This window comes from Sparus aurata, chromosome 19 (genome assembly GCF_900880675.1).
Source record: "Sparus aurata chromosome 19, fSpaAur1.1, whole genome shotgun sequence".
In the NCBI taxonomy this organism is placed as follows: domain Eukaryota; kingdom Metazoa; phylum Chordata; class Actinopteri; order Spariformes; family Sparidae; genus Sparus; species Sparus aurata.
The window spans coordinates 11,850,637-11,864,902 of NC_044205.1; the positions used below are offsets into that span (position 1 = coordinate 11,850,637).

General features: G+C 41.8%; 1 protein-coding gene across 4 annotated transcripts in view; it reads right to left on the reverse strand.

The window, feature by feature from the left end:
- mmp16a (matrix metallopeptidase 16a (membrane-inserted)) overlaps positions 1-14,266 on the reverse strand; it is a 76,250-nt gene that overhangs the window by 19,532 nt on the left and 42,452 nt on the right. For all 4 annotated transcript variants that reach the window (XM_030398313.1, XM_030398314.1, XM_030398316.1 and 1 more), the window contains 2 exons: positions 6,396-6,557; positions 1,217-1,434 (listed from right to left, as the gene is read on the reverse strand). In XM_030398313.1, coding sequence (XP_030254173.1) covers positions 1,217-1,434; positions 6,396-6,557 — 380 coding nt within the window. The remainder of the gene's footprint in view (positions 1-1,216; positions 1,435-6,395; positions 6,558-14,266) is intronic.

Consider the following 14,266-nt stretch of genomic DNA (forward strand, 5'->3'; position numbering starts at 1 on the left):
CTGCTGCCCTGGAAGCAATGTTGGGTGATGGGGGCTGCTGCCGACACCATGTGACAGCTGTATTTAGAATATTGTAACAAGCCGGTGTTATTCACACCAAAAACACAGACACAGTGTGAGCTTTGAGCGCTATTCTGGTTCATCACCTTCACAGGTAGCAGCTCTGGTCCCGAGATTTATTTGTTCAACTTTAAAGAACACACTCAGAGCGGGGTGGCAGAAAGGACAGAAAGGGTTTTTCCCCCCGACTCCACAAGCCTCTTATTTAACCATTGAATACTAACTATTTATATCCCGCTGAAAAATACAGTCCCACTCACAGAAAGCATCAGAGGCACTCTTTCTCCTTTCTGTGGAGAACACAGGACAGCTTTGTGTTGCCCCAAGGTTTTTCTCTATTCCTTACTGCTTGTTGCCAAGGTCTTGTGCTCACAAGCGGAGACCAAGGATAAAGATGCATTAAGGGACATGTGTACTTTTTTTCTCTCACACTGGAATGAAAACCAGGCAGAATTTTGTTGGGAGAAAGGAAAACTTTGCTGCGCTCTGCATGGCACGGTGTTACTTCTCAGTACAATATCCGATTTGTCCTCTGCGCTCAAGTAACCTTGGAAGAGCTTCTTAAAAAATGTCTGCGCTGATTATGCAATAAAATACACAAGCACTGGTTTTTAAGGTGACTGAGGAGAGTCCAGCATGTTTCTAGATGTTACAAATAGTGTCAAACTTTTCTGTCCAAAGAATTCCACAAAACTTCTCAACAAAACTTCAACCAAATAATTTGTATTACATCCAAGTGAGCCAATTCTACATTTGGCACACAAGGAGCATGATGCAGATTAACAGAAAAGCTCCCACCCTCTCTATATTTAAGTAATCCTTTAGCAAGCTCCCTCTCTGCAGGGTGCTTTCCAACCTACAGCCCATTTCCATTGCTCTGAATGGAGGCATTGATGGAGTTGTTCTTTTGTTGCGCGTATCAGCCGATTAAATTATGTGCTACACCAAGAAATCCAATGCAGGACTCTGATGGAAGGGTAGTTTTTACACCAAATCAACGACATATGCCTGAACAAAGTCTCCCAACTGATTGCAGTACCCTCACGCGAAGAAGAGAACTTTGGGGCAGCTTCAGGCTTCAAAAATGACTCCTCAAAACAAAAAAAATTTGAAAATGCCCCAGGTTTGTTTTCATACCGTAGACCCCTACGCTTACCTTGAAGACAAACATCTCTCTCCTAAGTATGGCGAGGGTGTTGAAGCCTCCGTCGCAGATGTTGGGTTTGGCATTGGGGTGGGATGGTCTGTCTCCCGGGGGCAGCCTTGGAGGTCGTGTCTGCCTGTCTGGCTTGCGGGGGTCTGAGGGAGGATGGGAGCGGGGAGGGGGAGCCGTCGGCAAAGGCTTGGTGGGCTGGGGAATCTTATCAGGGGGCCCTGGAGGGAGTCAGAGAAAAACAACATCTCACTATATGATATTTGCAACCAGAATTTGCAATCCAGATTTCACTTTTGTTGACTACATTTCTTTGCAATAAATGCAAATTGAATGTGCATCTGAGTTATTCATAAATTTAAACTCAGCTACAGCAACTGTATACACATCTCTTAAGTATTAGTTCAACATGCTGGGAAATACCCCTGTATACTTTCTTGCTTAGAGTTACAATGAATACCACTTGGAATACAATGGATACAGGTAAATATTATTATTACGGCCCAACTGATTTTTGGGGCAGATGCAGGTACAACCTTCAGGAGAAACATACATATATATCTTATATCAATCTGTTAGCTGTAATACACACATTTATGCAATATCAGGCAACACATATGCCAATATGGATATTTTTGGGATAGACAGATAACTGATACATTGGTCAGGCTCTACTCCAGATTCCAAAAATCTTAATTTTAGCCTCTACTTATTGTATTAGCCCTGAGTTAGATGTAGTTGTTATGGTAGTGTGTAAATCTTTGATTATTACCGGGCCAATTACAGCCAACCAGCTACCCGAGCTCGCCTGAGAACTACATGTTTATCTTTTTCACCTGTAACGTGAACTCAAATGGCAAAGACAAAGGGTGAGAAGTGAAGAGGAAATGTAGTAACAAGGAGTTAAGGACCAAAGAAAAGGAAATAAAACATGAGGAGAAGATAGAAAAACAAGATGAGGCCCTGTGAAAGTCAGCATGCGGAGTTAAACACTGCCAGTTTCAGGGATCCAGCTCACCAAAGCACAATATGATATGTTGAGATGACTAAAACAGAAAATCAAAAGCATAAGGGGGAAGAAAGTATGTACTGTAGAGATAAAAATAAAACGTCCTCACAAACAACGGCCAAGACATTTCACGTTCATGATTTGCATGAGAGAAAGAGAGCGAGAGACGTACAGAAGGAAAACAGAGGAGAGGAGGTGGAGGGAGGGCAAATGTGTGGGTTGTTTGTATGAATAATTGAGCACATGACGACGCATGAATAACACACTGTGTGACTGTGAGAATGACGATATGAGTTGCCATGTGTTGATTGGGGCCAACCATTGCAGGAACAGATGACAAAGATGCAAACATGACAAGTGAAACCCCATCACCTCCAAAAAAGTATCACTGAATCACAAATAACGGCCTTCACCCTGACTGTGATCATTCAGGACGGCTGCATGTTGGATTTAATGAATCAACAAATGGTTTTAAAGTCAATGAATGAAAGAGGATTAAAGAAGTCAATAAGCAATAAATCCATGAACTTCTCCATCTATAGTGTGCAACTAAACAAAGAAACAAAGGATGTTGAACCGTTAAACTAGTTGACACACCAGCTGATGATCAGAGGATTAAGAGGAAACACTGCTTTGCCAGACATCTCCCAGTTGGCACAACTGATCTGCGGTCTGCAACAGAGATTCCATTCACTGACTGAACTAAATCCCCTGAAATACACCCCAGATTAGTGGAGCCAAAGCACTCTGCCGTTATGTAAGCACTGGGAAGACTCGCAGTCGGACGGACGTGTAGACAAACATGCGAATGTGTACAGACACAACAATTACGGTTAACGAAAATTAAATGTGGCAGATATACGCTGTTATGTTGTGAACATTTTAGCCACCACACCACTACATTTGTTCCCATTCATCCGGTACTCTCCAGGTAGTCCCACATGTTTGACCAGTGATCACCCATGTGCCACGAGGCCCAGCCAACCTCTGCAGCGTCTCATTTCACTGATTAGTACACCAAACAACGGGGATCTAATCAGAGAACTCAGCTGGTGTGGTGACTGACACCAGTGAAAATCTGCACACTCCTGGGCCTTCATTGAACATAGATGGAAACCAACATTCTAGACCAAGAACAAAAGTGAAGAGCTTGTCTGAGTGTCCTTAAAGGCGTAATTCAGCTTGTAGTATGACTTTCCATTAAAGGAGGGCAATCCAGCCAAAAGATATCACCATCAATCTCATATCCATTATTATCCATGATCAAAATTTTGCTCATTAACTTCATTTTAGGCTATAGCCAGCCTTGATATAATCTTTATATCTCTTATATCATTGAAGAGGGTCATTTGGCACAAGCTTCATATCTGCCATGCTGCTAGCTGAAACTAATCATGTTGCATAATTTACAATACGTCACCCAAGGAAGAACCACAGGGGTAACACTTTATTAAGTTACCTAAAACTTTTGTAATTTTTTTTGTTGCAAAGTTGCAAGTGATGTTCGTAAACCTTTACATTGCTTAGGTGCAATACGTAAGAACTGGCCACTTGTCAAATGAATACTCTAAGTAAATACATGCTAACTACAGCCGCTGTTAGCTAGTAAGCTCAGTATACCATGCAGCTGGCAGTAGTATCTGCTCACTCCATTAGTATACTTGGAGCTCGGAACACTTGGGTAGTGTTGTTGATATCCAAACTTTTAATCTCTAGTATGGGTCACAAGTTCACAAAACACTGGAGCCTGTAATTCCCATGATGCAAATAAAGACTTTCATACATTTGCTTTTAAACACTAATTGATTACTTTATTAGCTACACTGTGTATTCAGAAGTTTGTATTTCTTTGTACAGTGATGTGATGGCTTTCTTTACTCTGCTAGTTATGTAAACAGGAAGCCAGCTCCTCTCTTCAAACGAGTGGGAAGTCATTATGTTCAAAGCTCAGTGAGAAAAACAGTGATTTGTTCACTGGGATTTAAAAAATACCCAAAAGCATGACGGTAATTCCACTTTCATATGTTTGTATATGATCTGTCTTTATATTTGTAAGTACTCACAGGCTGCTAAAAGTTTTAGCTGTTAAGCCTATAAATATATCCAGTGAAGTTTAGGTTGTTAATTATTCAGGAGAAATGACTGTGTGTTTGCACACAGGAACATAAATGATCTGAGGAATAAATGCAACCAGCGGGCTTTTCCTCTCTACTGTACTATGACCTCAGCTCTGAGGTGAGAAACGGAAACAGCTGCTGGATGTCCAAAACTGTAACAGCGAATCGATCCTCACTATCATACTCATCCTACCCGTCAGACCTTTTCTTCCCACAATTCATTGTGTGATCCTGCTTCGCTCCCACTGACTGCAAATCAAAGTCCTGAATTCAACATCCAATTTACAACGTTACACCTCTTCTCTTTTGAGCTCCCCATCCCTTCTCTTACACCTCACCCACAATTCCATTAATATCTCACTATATGTCTCTGTCTGGAAAGTCATTCCCATTGTTCCCTGTTCAACCTTAATGTTGCAACTTCTACCTTTGTCCCTGTTTAGCCTCCTCATCTCACATCCCTGTTGCCATGACGAAGGAAAGGAGGCCAACTGCCAAACAAGACTGAGAGAGGAGCTGCCATCACTTGTCCTGCCCTTCAACTCCTGGTACAACAAGGGAGGAGGAGGAGGAGCAGCGGAGAGGAGTTAAACACGAGAGGGATGAGGAGAGATTTGATCGCTTGCCCAGGTCTGTCACTCCCAGAGGTACGTGCCCTGGCTATGTAAGCAGATGGCAGGCTCTTTTGTGCTCGTGTGTGTGGGTGTGGGGGTGTGTGTGTGTGTGTGTGTGTGTGTGCAATCCATGTGACAGACCAGAGTCATCTCAGCTGAGTGTGACTGGTTTACGGCCACGACAGCTGGAAGGGACAATACTGTCACTTCCCACCGACTTGTTTCTTACTTTGAATGTCAAACTGAGGTTAAAACTACACTTGAACATTCAAATAAATGCAAAAATTCATACATATAAGAAACAAATCGACCTCATTACAATCAAAAGCCCGTCTAGATTGAGGTCTCAGCCAGTTCTACCCCGATGTAAAACTAATTCAACTCTGAAAGTGTTAAAATGGAGACTACGCTGATGCTTACATAAATCCCTAACCGTCAAATTGAATTTCACACTTCTGATACACCCGCCCCTGAGCTACATCAGTTTTATGAGTAGACAAAGCACCGCAATCAGCATCTGTCAACCCAAAATGTGTGTCAATGAAGAATGTGTGGGTGCTCTGATGATGAAGCTCTCGCCTCCTGCGATCTTAAATTTAGGTCTTAATCTTAGATCTGTGCTTTATCTACTTATCAAAGTTGTGCCAAAACTGGGTTAGAATAACACAGACAAAACACTACCCAAGTTATGATGTCTAACTTGGTTAGGTTACATTGTCATTTAAATGTTAAATATTGTGTTGGGACACATATTATATGCTGAATCAGTTCAACTCAAACTTGCACCTTTGACCAAAAGCAAACTGGCTGGACAGTGCTGACTTCTGATGTGAGGAAATGGCAGTTTTGAATTATGATGTCTATGTATCATGTTACTGATATATCTACTGAAGCATGCGAACAATCTAGCCCCAGCCCCTTAGACCGGTCCATACGTCCTGTATTTGCAGTGTAAACATCAACACTCCTCTAGTTCCCGAGCTCCCAGTCAAAACCACTAGCTGTATGTCTAACTGAGCTGACTAGTTACAGCAGCTACAGTCAGCAGCAGTAAGAACTTAACCGGGTGACATTCTGCCCCCTATCTATTTTGAGCATGAATTTGACAGGTGGCCAATTCTTACATATTGCACTTTTAATCTTGCCTACTTTTCATATCACCTTTACAGCTAAATAAGTGCATTAACTGTATGTAAGATTTTAAAATGCAGGTCAACACACTAAAAATATGTGAAATTGTTTTCCCATTGCCAGTGTCTTCTTGTTTTATTTTTATTTTTTTTTTTAATCTGGCATGTCAAATTCAGTGTCATGAATGATAAAGAATAAATACCTTATACAAAGCTATTGAAGTGTGACTTTCTGGTATGCCATTACTCTGGCATGTAAATAAGACCTCAACTGGATTTATAGTCCCACTGAACATCTAAATGAAGCCTTACCATAAATCTTCTGGATGCCCAGCAGGTCATCCATGGGCAGTTTAAAGTTGTCAGTGTCCATGTACTGGTAGAAAGGAGCCATGATGGCCGTGGGGTCGTTGGAGTGTTCAAGGCCCAGCGCATGGCCGAGCTCGTGGACCGCTACCAGGAACAAGTCGTTACCTGAACACGCAAAGAGAGGGGAAACAGAGCAGTCTGTCAGCGCTGTGTTTACAGCATTTTATATCTCTCACAAGTTGCACCTGCTCAGGTTGGCAGTGACAGTAACTTTCCTTCAAAATAAAGCCAACTTTTGGGTCAAAGAAACTATAGAAGCAAAGTAAAAATCAAATAAGTTTCAGGCAAGTATATAGGCAATAGACAATAAAATTAACGTACGGTCCTCGGAACAATATGAATCCAAGCATGTGTGAATGTGTGTGTATGAGCATAGATAATCCACTACTTATGTATCTAATGAGTGGATTATGTAGCGAACAGCCATTGATGGGACGTATAACACAGAAACATGCATACATACACACATACACACACACATTCACTCTCACAGAGCACAGAAAAGCCAGCACTCTGTAATTAGTCTCGAGCCATGGTAAGCCGATGACTACGCCGGGTTGACCTTTTGACTCAGAAACCCTCTGTGGCAGACAGCCAAGCCTGAACTCAATCCCAACTGTATTAGATTTGGATATTTGGGATTTAAAGCTGCCCGTCCGTGCCCCATTCAATCTCCTCAACTTCGTCACTAGCGATGAAAACAACAAAAAACGCTCCTCCTCAAAGTCCTCTCTGATCTTATGCCAAGATGTCGAATCCGACCCATAAAGAAACTCGTCGTTATTGTTGAGAAACTTGTGGGTTTACAATCAGGGTTAGGTTGCTATGTATAATTCATACCAGGGAGAAGCTAACACGATTCCAATGAGACATCTACTGGCTCAAAATAAACGCCATTCCATTACTTCATCAAAGCCTTTAACACTCAATCATAAATAAAAATGTTAAGATGAACTGATCTGTTTGAATTAAAAATCACATTTGGCGACGACACTGAAAATATTGGTGGATTTGTGTCTGAAATTGGGCTGTCAAATGTTTGGTTTCATGGGTGACCCTCCGATGCTCTCACCACTGCCACCTCTCTGATGTTGTCAGTTTTACCTTTCTCTCTCTTTCTTAAAGCGAAACTCTCACCAAAAAGCAACCGAGGCTTTATTTGGGATTGAATATGAGTCAAACCTTCTTGTAAAAGCATAATTACGACGAAAGAGGCACTTTTAAGATTTACCGTAGTTTCGGTTTTGGGCACGTTAATTTTGAACGGGAGAGCTAGGGGCATGACACGCTAACATCAAAATCGCTATTTTTAGAACACTAAGAAGGCTCGACACAACATGAAACTTTGCTCGTAGCATCACTAGGGTCTCTACTCATGAACAAGAGCATTGAGAACATTGTTTGTGTACACAGAGTTTATGAAAAAGAGGGTTTTTGAACTACTCACGTTAGCTGCTGCACCTCCTGCGCGTCGTAGTTCAAAAACCTTCTTTTTCATGAGTAGAGACCCTGGTGATGCTACGAGCAAAGTTTCATGTTGTGTCGAGCCTTCTTAGTGTTCTAAAAATAGCGATTTTGATGCTAGCGTGTCATGCCCCTAGCTCTCGCGTTCAAAATTAACGTGTCCAAAACCAAAACTACGGTAAATCTTAAAAGTGCCTCTTTTGTCGTAATTATGCATTTACAAAAAGGTTTGACTCATATTCAATCCCAAATAAAGCCTTGGTTGCTTTTTGGCGAGAGTCTCGCTTTAAGACACAGAGAGACTGGCCATGAATGAAAAACAGCATCACTTATTCATTGCGATTCCTGCTAAAGTGAGGCACTTATCTGCTGCAAATCTGTCACATGAATAACACATCAGCAGATACAGACGGTGACTCAGATCGCTTCTTAGCAGGTACAGTACAATGCTCGAGAATTTAAAGACCAGGCTACGACTGAGAGATGGCTTAATTGGAACCTTGTAAAGGATATTTGACTGTATAAATGCCAGTGAGTCTTTATAGGGCTGATGTAAAGCCCTCCACCGCACCGGGTGTAACAGGACAGACAGACTGCGGTAAGATCCAGAGTTTTGCTGAAAAAGCTCTACCGTTCAGCCAAATTCTTCCAATGAAAGTAGATGGCTTGTGAAAATTAAAGAAGTACAGCAAGTGAGGCAAAATTTATGCAAGCTTGTAATATTGAACAAGTGTCTGGAGATAGAGTTTATGGCAAATAAAGAGAGGCAGAGAGGAGAGAGGAGATAAAGCGGAGAGAGAAACGGCTCAGGGATTTAGGAAAGACTTGTGGAGGAAATGGGGTCACGCTCATCCGCAGCTGAAGACCCTTCTTCAAGCAATTTCCTATGACGGGAGTGGAAGGAGAGGAGTAGGAGAACTCAATGTGGCGAAAAAAAACCACTGAAATATCATTGTTGAATTAATTGTGGTACACGAATGTGACCATGGTCCGTGACAAATTCTAGGTTTTTGCTTCATCTTCTTTCTCGTAGATGTGTAGTTGGTGCAAAGGACTGTCAGGACAATTACAGAAGCATAGAAAATGTGTATGATTGCTGAGTGCACTGATTCTGATTTGGAAACATTTCAAAAGACGTTATGGCAAAAAAAAAAAAGAGTTGTAGATGTAAATGGAGGCTCTAAAATGCTTCTGAATTAGGCTTTGATGCATTCGATTACACAATTGTTAACTACAAATGCCATCATAATGAATTGATCCGAGGTGATGAGTCTGAACAGTGAGCATTTTGAGCTTTTCTACTTGAGCTGTGTTATATATGCAGTACAAGTATCAGTGAAAGTAATACCAATCTTCTTTATTTACTGACAAATGTAGTACAAGTTCCATAGAGCTGTACCGGTGCAAGTCCTGATGCACCAGATTCTCTTGTCACATTGGCTGCATGAGTAAATGGAAAGACTGTCTGTCTTTTTACATCTCCGTCTTGTTCCATCCCTCAATCTTGAGTCTGTCTTCCCGCCTCCTGAGGCCATTTGAGGTCAGCGTTGTCACTTTGTGTTGGTTGCTTATGTAAGTCACACTGTGGTAGACAGGGACGTCCTGTTGGCCCCGGGGCCACAAACAAAGCCGAGGCAGTTTGTACTGCCTGGCTAATTATCAGCTGGAAGGTATATGGAGCCCACACAGTGGATGGTAGAGTGTGCAGAGAGACCGGGAGAGGATGAGGCAGGGAGCGAAGGATGAAAGAGACAAAGAGGTAATGCGAGGGGATAGTGTACGAGGAGGAGAAAAGAAGCAATGTGAAGGTGGGAGAAGAGATGAGTGGGAGACAGATTCGAAAGAGTGGATAAATACAGAGATAAACAAGGTGAGCTAAACTGAGGAGAAAGGGCGTTTGGAGTGATCCCTGCATGAGAAAATGTGGAGAAAAAAAATAGGATGATAAAGAGAAGCGGAAAATCTGAGGCGAGGAAAGCGATAAGGCTCAGGACTATTTGTTATCGCGTAAGATGTTCCAATGTTCCAGCAATCGCAAAAGATGGAGATGATGAATTACAAGACTGTAACCTCTGACCTTGGCATTTGTAACATCACCCCTTCCTGTCAGTGGCTGTATCTCAGCCCCAGACACAAAACATAAAGCAGAAAACATAGCCTGAACAGCAGGATACAGCTGACGAAAACAATGCCAGCAGATGAAATACATTACAAAGCTCTGCAGGACTTGTGTGATAACCCACTGAGGGCACCAGTTTTTTTTTGTGGTTTTGAGGGGGGAAAAGAACAGACAGAGAGTCCTACATTTTCACCACACTGTGATTCATCACTCGCATCTGTTCCATCCACTGGTTTGGCCAGGAATTTATTATAAAAATATCTCATCCTGTCGACTATTTTATGCATAAAAGATATATTCCTAGCAACAAAGCCTCCAAAATCTGGTATTGTTTAATCATTCTATGTTTATTTCCATTTTAAGCGGGCAATGATCACAGCATGGCAGCTCGCGGTAGCAGCAGTCTTGCAGACACTCTCCTAAGGATAGGTCAAGGTTGCTGCTAATGAGATAGTGTAGCCGAGAAGGAAAAAAAACAACTGAAAAATAAAGGAGGAAAGATAGAGTGGAAGAGGTGGAGGAGGAGAGTCATTGGAGATTTATGATCAGACATACCTCTCTCTGTCTTTCCCCACAGGGTTGCAGTAAAGTAAACAGGGGTTGTGATTAGAAACCAGAGACCTCTACCTGGCTCTTTCTCCATAATTTACCGGCTCCCTGCACATGCCACTGCCCCAGCAGCCCATCTGCTGGCTGGGGGCACACGTGACATGGGAATACCGGATTTCAGACATAAACACACAGAGATAAACACACTCTGGCCCACAAATCAGATATGAGGCCCTGGACAGTGCTGTTCAATTGCAGTAATAGCTCAGGTTGTCAGCGCAGGTCTCCAGGGGCCTGTAACCCTCTCTGCTTCCTTACTGTTTAACTAAGCGTCTGGGGTTCGCCCAACACATGACATTTGACGTCAGCTACAGGCTTGGCTATCCACATGTTGGTTTCCCTATTCTTTTTGCAAGTTTTTCCCTGAGCTTTCAGATGTTCATTATCACCCCCGTGGTTGCGTTTGACAAATTACCAGTGCTGTCGAGGGACCAATTTTTTCTCTCCAGTCAGGAGGGCTTTTGAAAACACAACAACCTCTTGCGATGTTAATACCATATCCACATCTTGAACTAGAGCAAGCCCCCAAACAAAGCTCTGACAGCCCTCACTGCTCCAATTGCGCCAATGAGGATGCCCAGCAGAGACAGACAATTCGAACTCCTCCGCCCTTTCTTTAGAAAACACAGCTGCGACTGTTTCTGCTGTTATCTTGATGCTGTTGTTATGCCGTCCAAGTCTAGGCGAGCATAAGCACTCTCTTTGTCCCAAAGGACCTCAAATGTTTCCCATTGTTCAGCTTCAAATATTCCCTGAGTGGCTGACACAGCACTTTCAGGAATGGTCTCGGAAAAATGTACCGAAACAGTGCTGCATGGTAAAATGAATGCAAACTGGGGTTAAATGCATTTTAAGGAACATTCCTTAAAATGCATTTGACACCTTTTTTGGCAGTACGGCTGTGGTTCCTAACCTGATTTGTCTGATGTTTTCCCACAGCCGTGTTTGAGCACTGCTTCCTCATGTATCACGTTCCAAATGTGTTAATTTATACAGATATTAAACTCGATGGTATTTCACACTCTTGATGTACTGTACATACAAATTGACAAGGTTTTATGAACTTTGCCCTGCAATCAATGTCAATATTTAGGTCAGTTAAGTTGCATTTGCAGTGCTATCACTTAAAGTGGCAGAAGATGAACGTCACAACCATTTATACATTAGGCTACTTTCAGCTAACAAGCTATTTTAACTGTTTATTTAATAAGCTTAGTTAACCCTCTGAATTAATTATCAATGACTTTCAGCTAACTATTCTATTTTTTCCAACACGTTTAGCTGACTCTTTCTAATGTTTACTCATTACTTTCAGCTAATTAGGCTAGCCTATTTCAATTGTTTATCCATGACTTTCAGCTAACTATTTCAACTGTTTATCTAATAATTTTAGCTATCTCTTTTAATTGTTTATGTATTACTTTCAGCGAATTATTTGTTGATGACTTTTTCGCAAACCCATTCAAGTGGTTACCCATTCCTTTTAGCTATTTCAACTGTTCAACAAAAACTTTCAGCTCACTCTTTCAATCATCTATTTATGTTAGCTAACAGCTTAGCCTCTGCTAACTTGTTACCCAGTTTTCATGCCCTCTCAATCGCAACATGAAGGTATGTTTAGGTCGTACAGCTAATGTGTACAGTATGGGGATATCTTTTTGTTTTTATTATAAATTCTTCTTTTTTTTTATTAGTTAAGTGTTTAAACAATCTTTTTGTGTACCCCGTAGCACCTGCAAGCGAAGTTCATAAGTCGGTACGGTAAAGGTACTGTGAATGCAGAATCTTAGAAGCACTGGATAGAGGTGGTATCCCGTGACCAGCTTTAATTCAAAAGTTGGCATTGGCTTTCAAAAGCCAAAATGTTAGATACACCGGTGATACTGCTGTTAAATATTTTACTGTCCCTGACACTGACATAGAGCTCCACAACGAAGAAAGAGAAGGGAAAGGAAGGAAATGAGCTTTTATCCACTTGCCGAGGAAGTTTAAAACACTGACACTTGAAGTTGTTTCTCTACGTCATCAGAAATCGGAACAACCTTGACCCTGAAGGAAGCTGGAGATATGTGAGGTGAGAGGAAAAGCGGAGAGTCCAGAGAGACGGTGAAACAGAGTTTGCCTCAATGAGAGCCCTGGCCGTCCAGGAGTGCTGCGCTGTACTGACAAGCTGCCAGAGGATCTCAGCCCAGTGGTTCAGTGCCTGGCTCAGAGGGCCCTGGGCTCACACAGCTCTGCTGGCTGTCAAACCAAAGCTGTGTGCCTGACTTGACAGAGTGACCATTGTGAAGAATGCAGCCAAAGTACAATGGCTGCATTCTGCTCGCTTCACACACACTCCAACACACCCTCACAGGACAAAACAGTTACACACTGTACCACCTTACAATGGCAAATGTATAAACACCAAGGTTTTCAGATGCAAAATCCTAGGAATTTCCATATCCAAGTTGGAATGATAATGCCATTCCATTCTGGTTTGTTGCGTTCGCAATTAATGATTAAAACATTTTTGGTAGATAATGTAACCATCCATCAGGATTTGATGTGGCACCCCACCAATATACAGTCCTACAGTTTATCACACAACTGAGGCTATAATCTTTTCTCAACATTTAGTGGTCACTCAAGCCACAAGAATATTAATTAGGTAGATAAAAACAACAGAGTGACAGTGGTACAAGTCCAATAAAGTCACAGTCAACACACTGTTAACGTCTGGTATGCAGCAATGCCTATCCAAAGTTTGCTTATGCCATAACAGTAGCTAAGTGTATTTAATTAAGCATCAGCCTTTGTCATTGCTCAGTTCATTTACCATTTGAATGCCATAGAATGTGTATTTCATCCTTCAAATATTACAGTCTTGCTTTAAATGCAATTTATCATGTTTTCTGGTGCTATACAATTGGCTTGTATCAATAATATTGGATCAAAGGCATAAAACAGTCCTTCGTGCTTAATAATATACGATGTTAAGCATTTAATTACATTTATAGATGGCACTTTGATGATCTTCTGTTTTGAGAAGTTCTCATGTGAGTCCAGTTTCGACTACAAATAAGGCTGGAAAACACAGTCTTATGGGATAAAACACCAAACACTTTTTCTTTCAGGAACATATTTGATGTTTGAAAAAAATACCCTGATGACCAGTTCAGGATATGATGAACTAGCCGTTAGCATGATGGCCCCACGGTATTAATCTAAATCCTAACCCTGGCAGTGCTGGTATCAGTACCACACACTATCCAGTATGCAGTGAGCTACACTATCCTATAGAGAACAGTCTGTTGTTCCACTTGCTCTCCTCCCTTCCCTCATCCTCTATCCCTTCACTCTTCGTCTACCCTCTCTCTCTCTCTGTTCCCCTCGCTCTCGGCTGTTGACATTGGTTGAGCAACACTTGTGCTGTTGAATCTATTACACTTAATTCTCACAAGCTTGTCAGAGAACAAAACCCTTGCTGATGGGAGCTACATATGTACACTGGCGTAATTATCTATTTACAGAGACTGCTACAGACTGAAATACTGTGTGTGGAACGTTGCCAGGGATCCAAATATTGGCCATTCCTGCGGACTCAAGGTAAATAAACCAGCAGAAAGGAGGAAAAAAATGC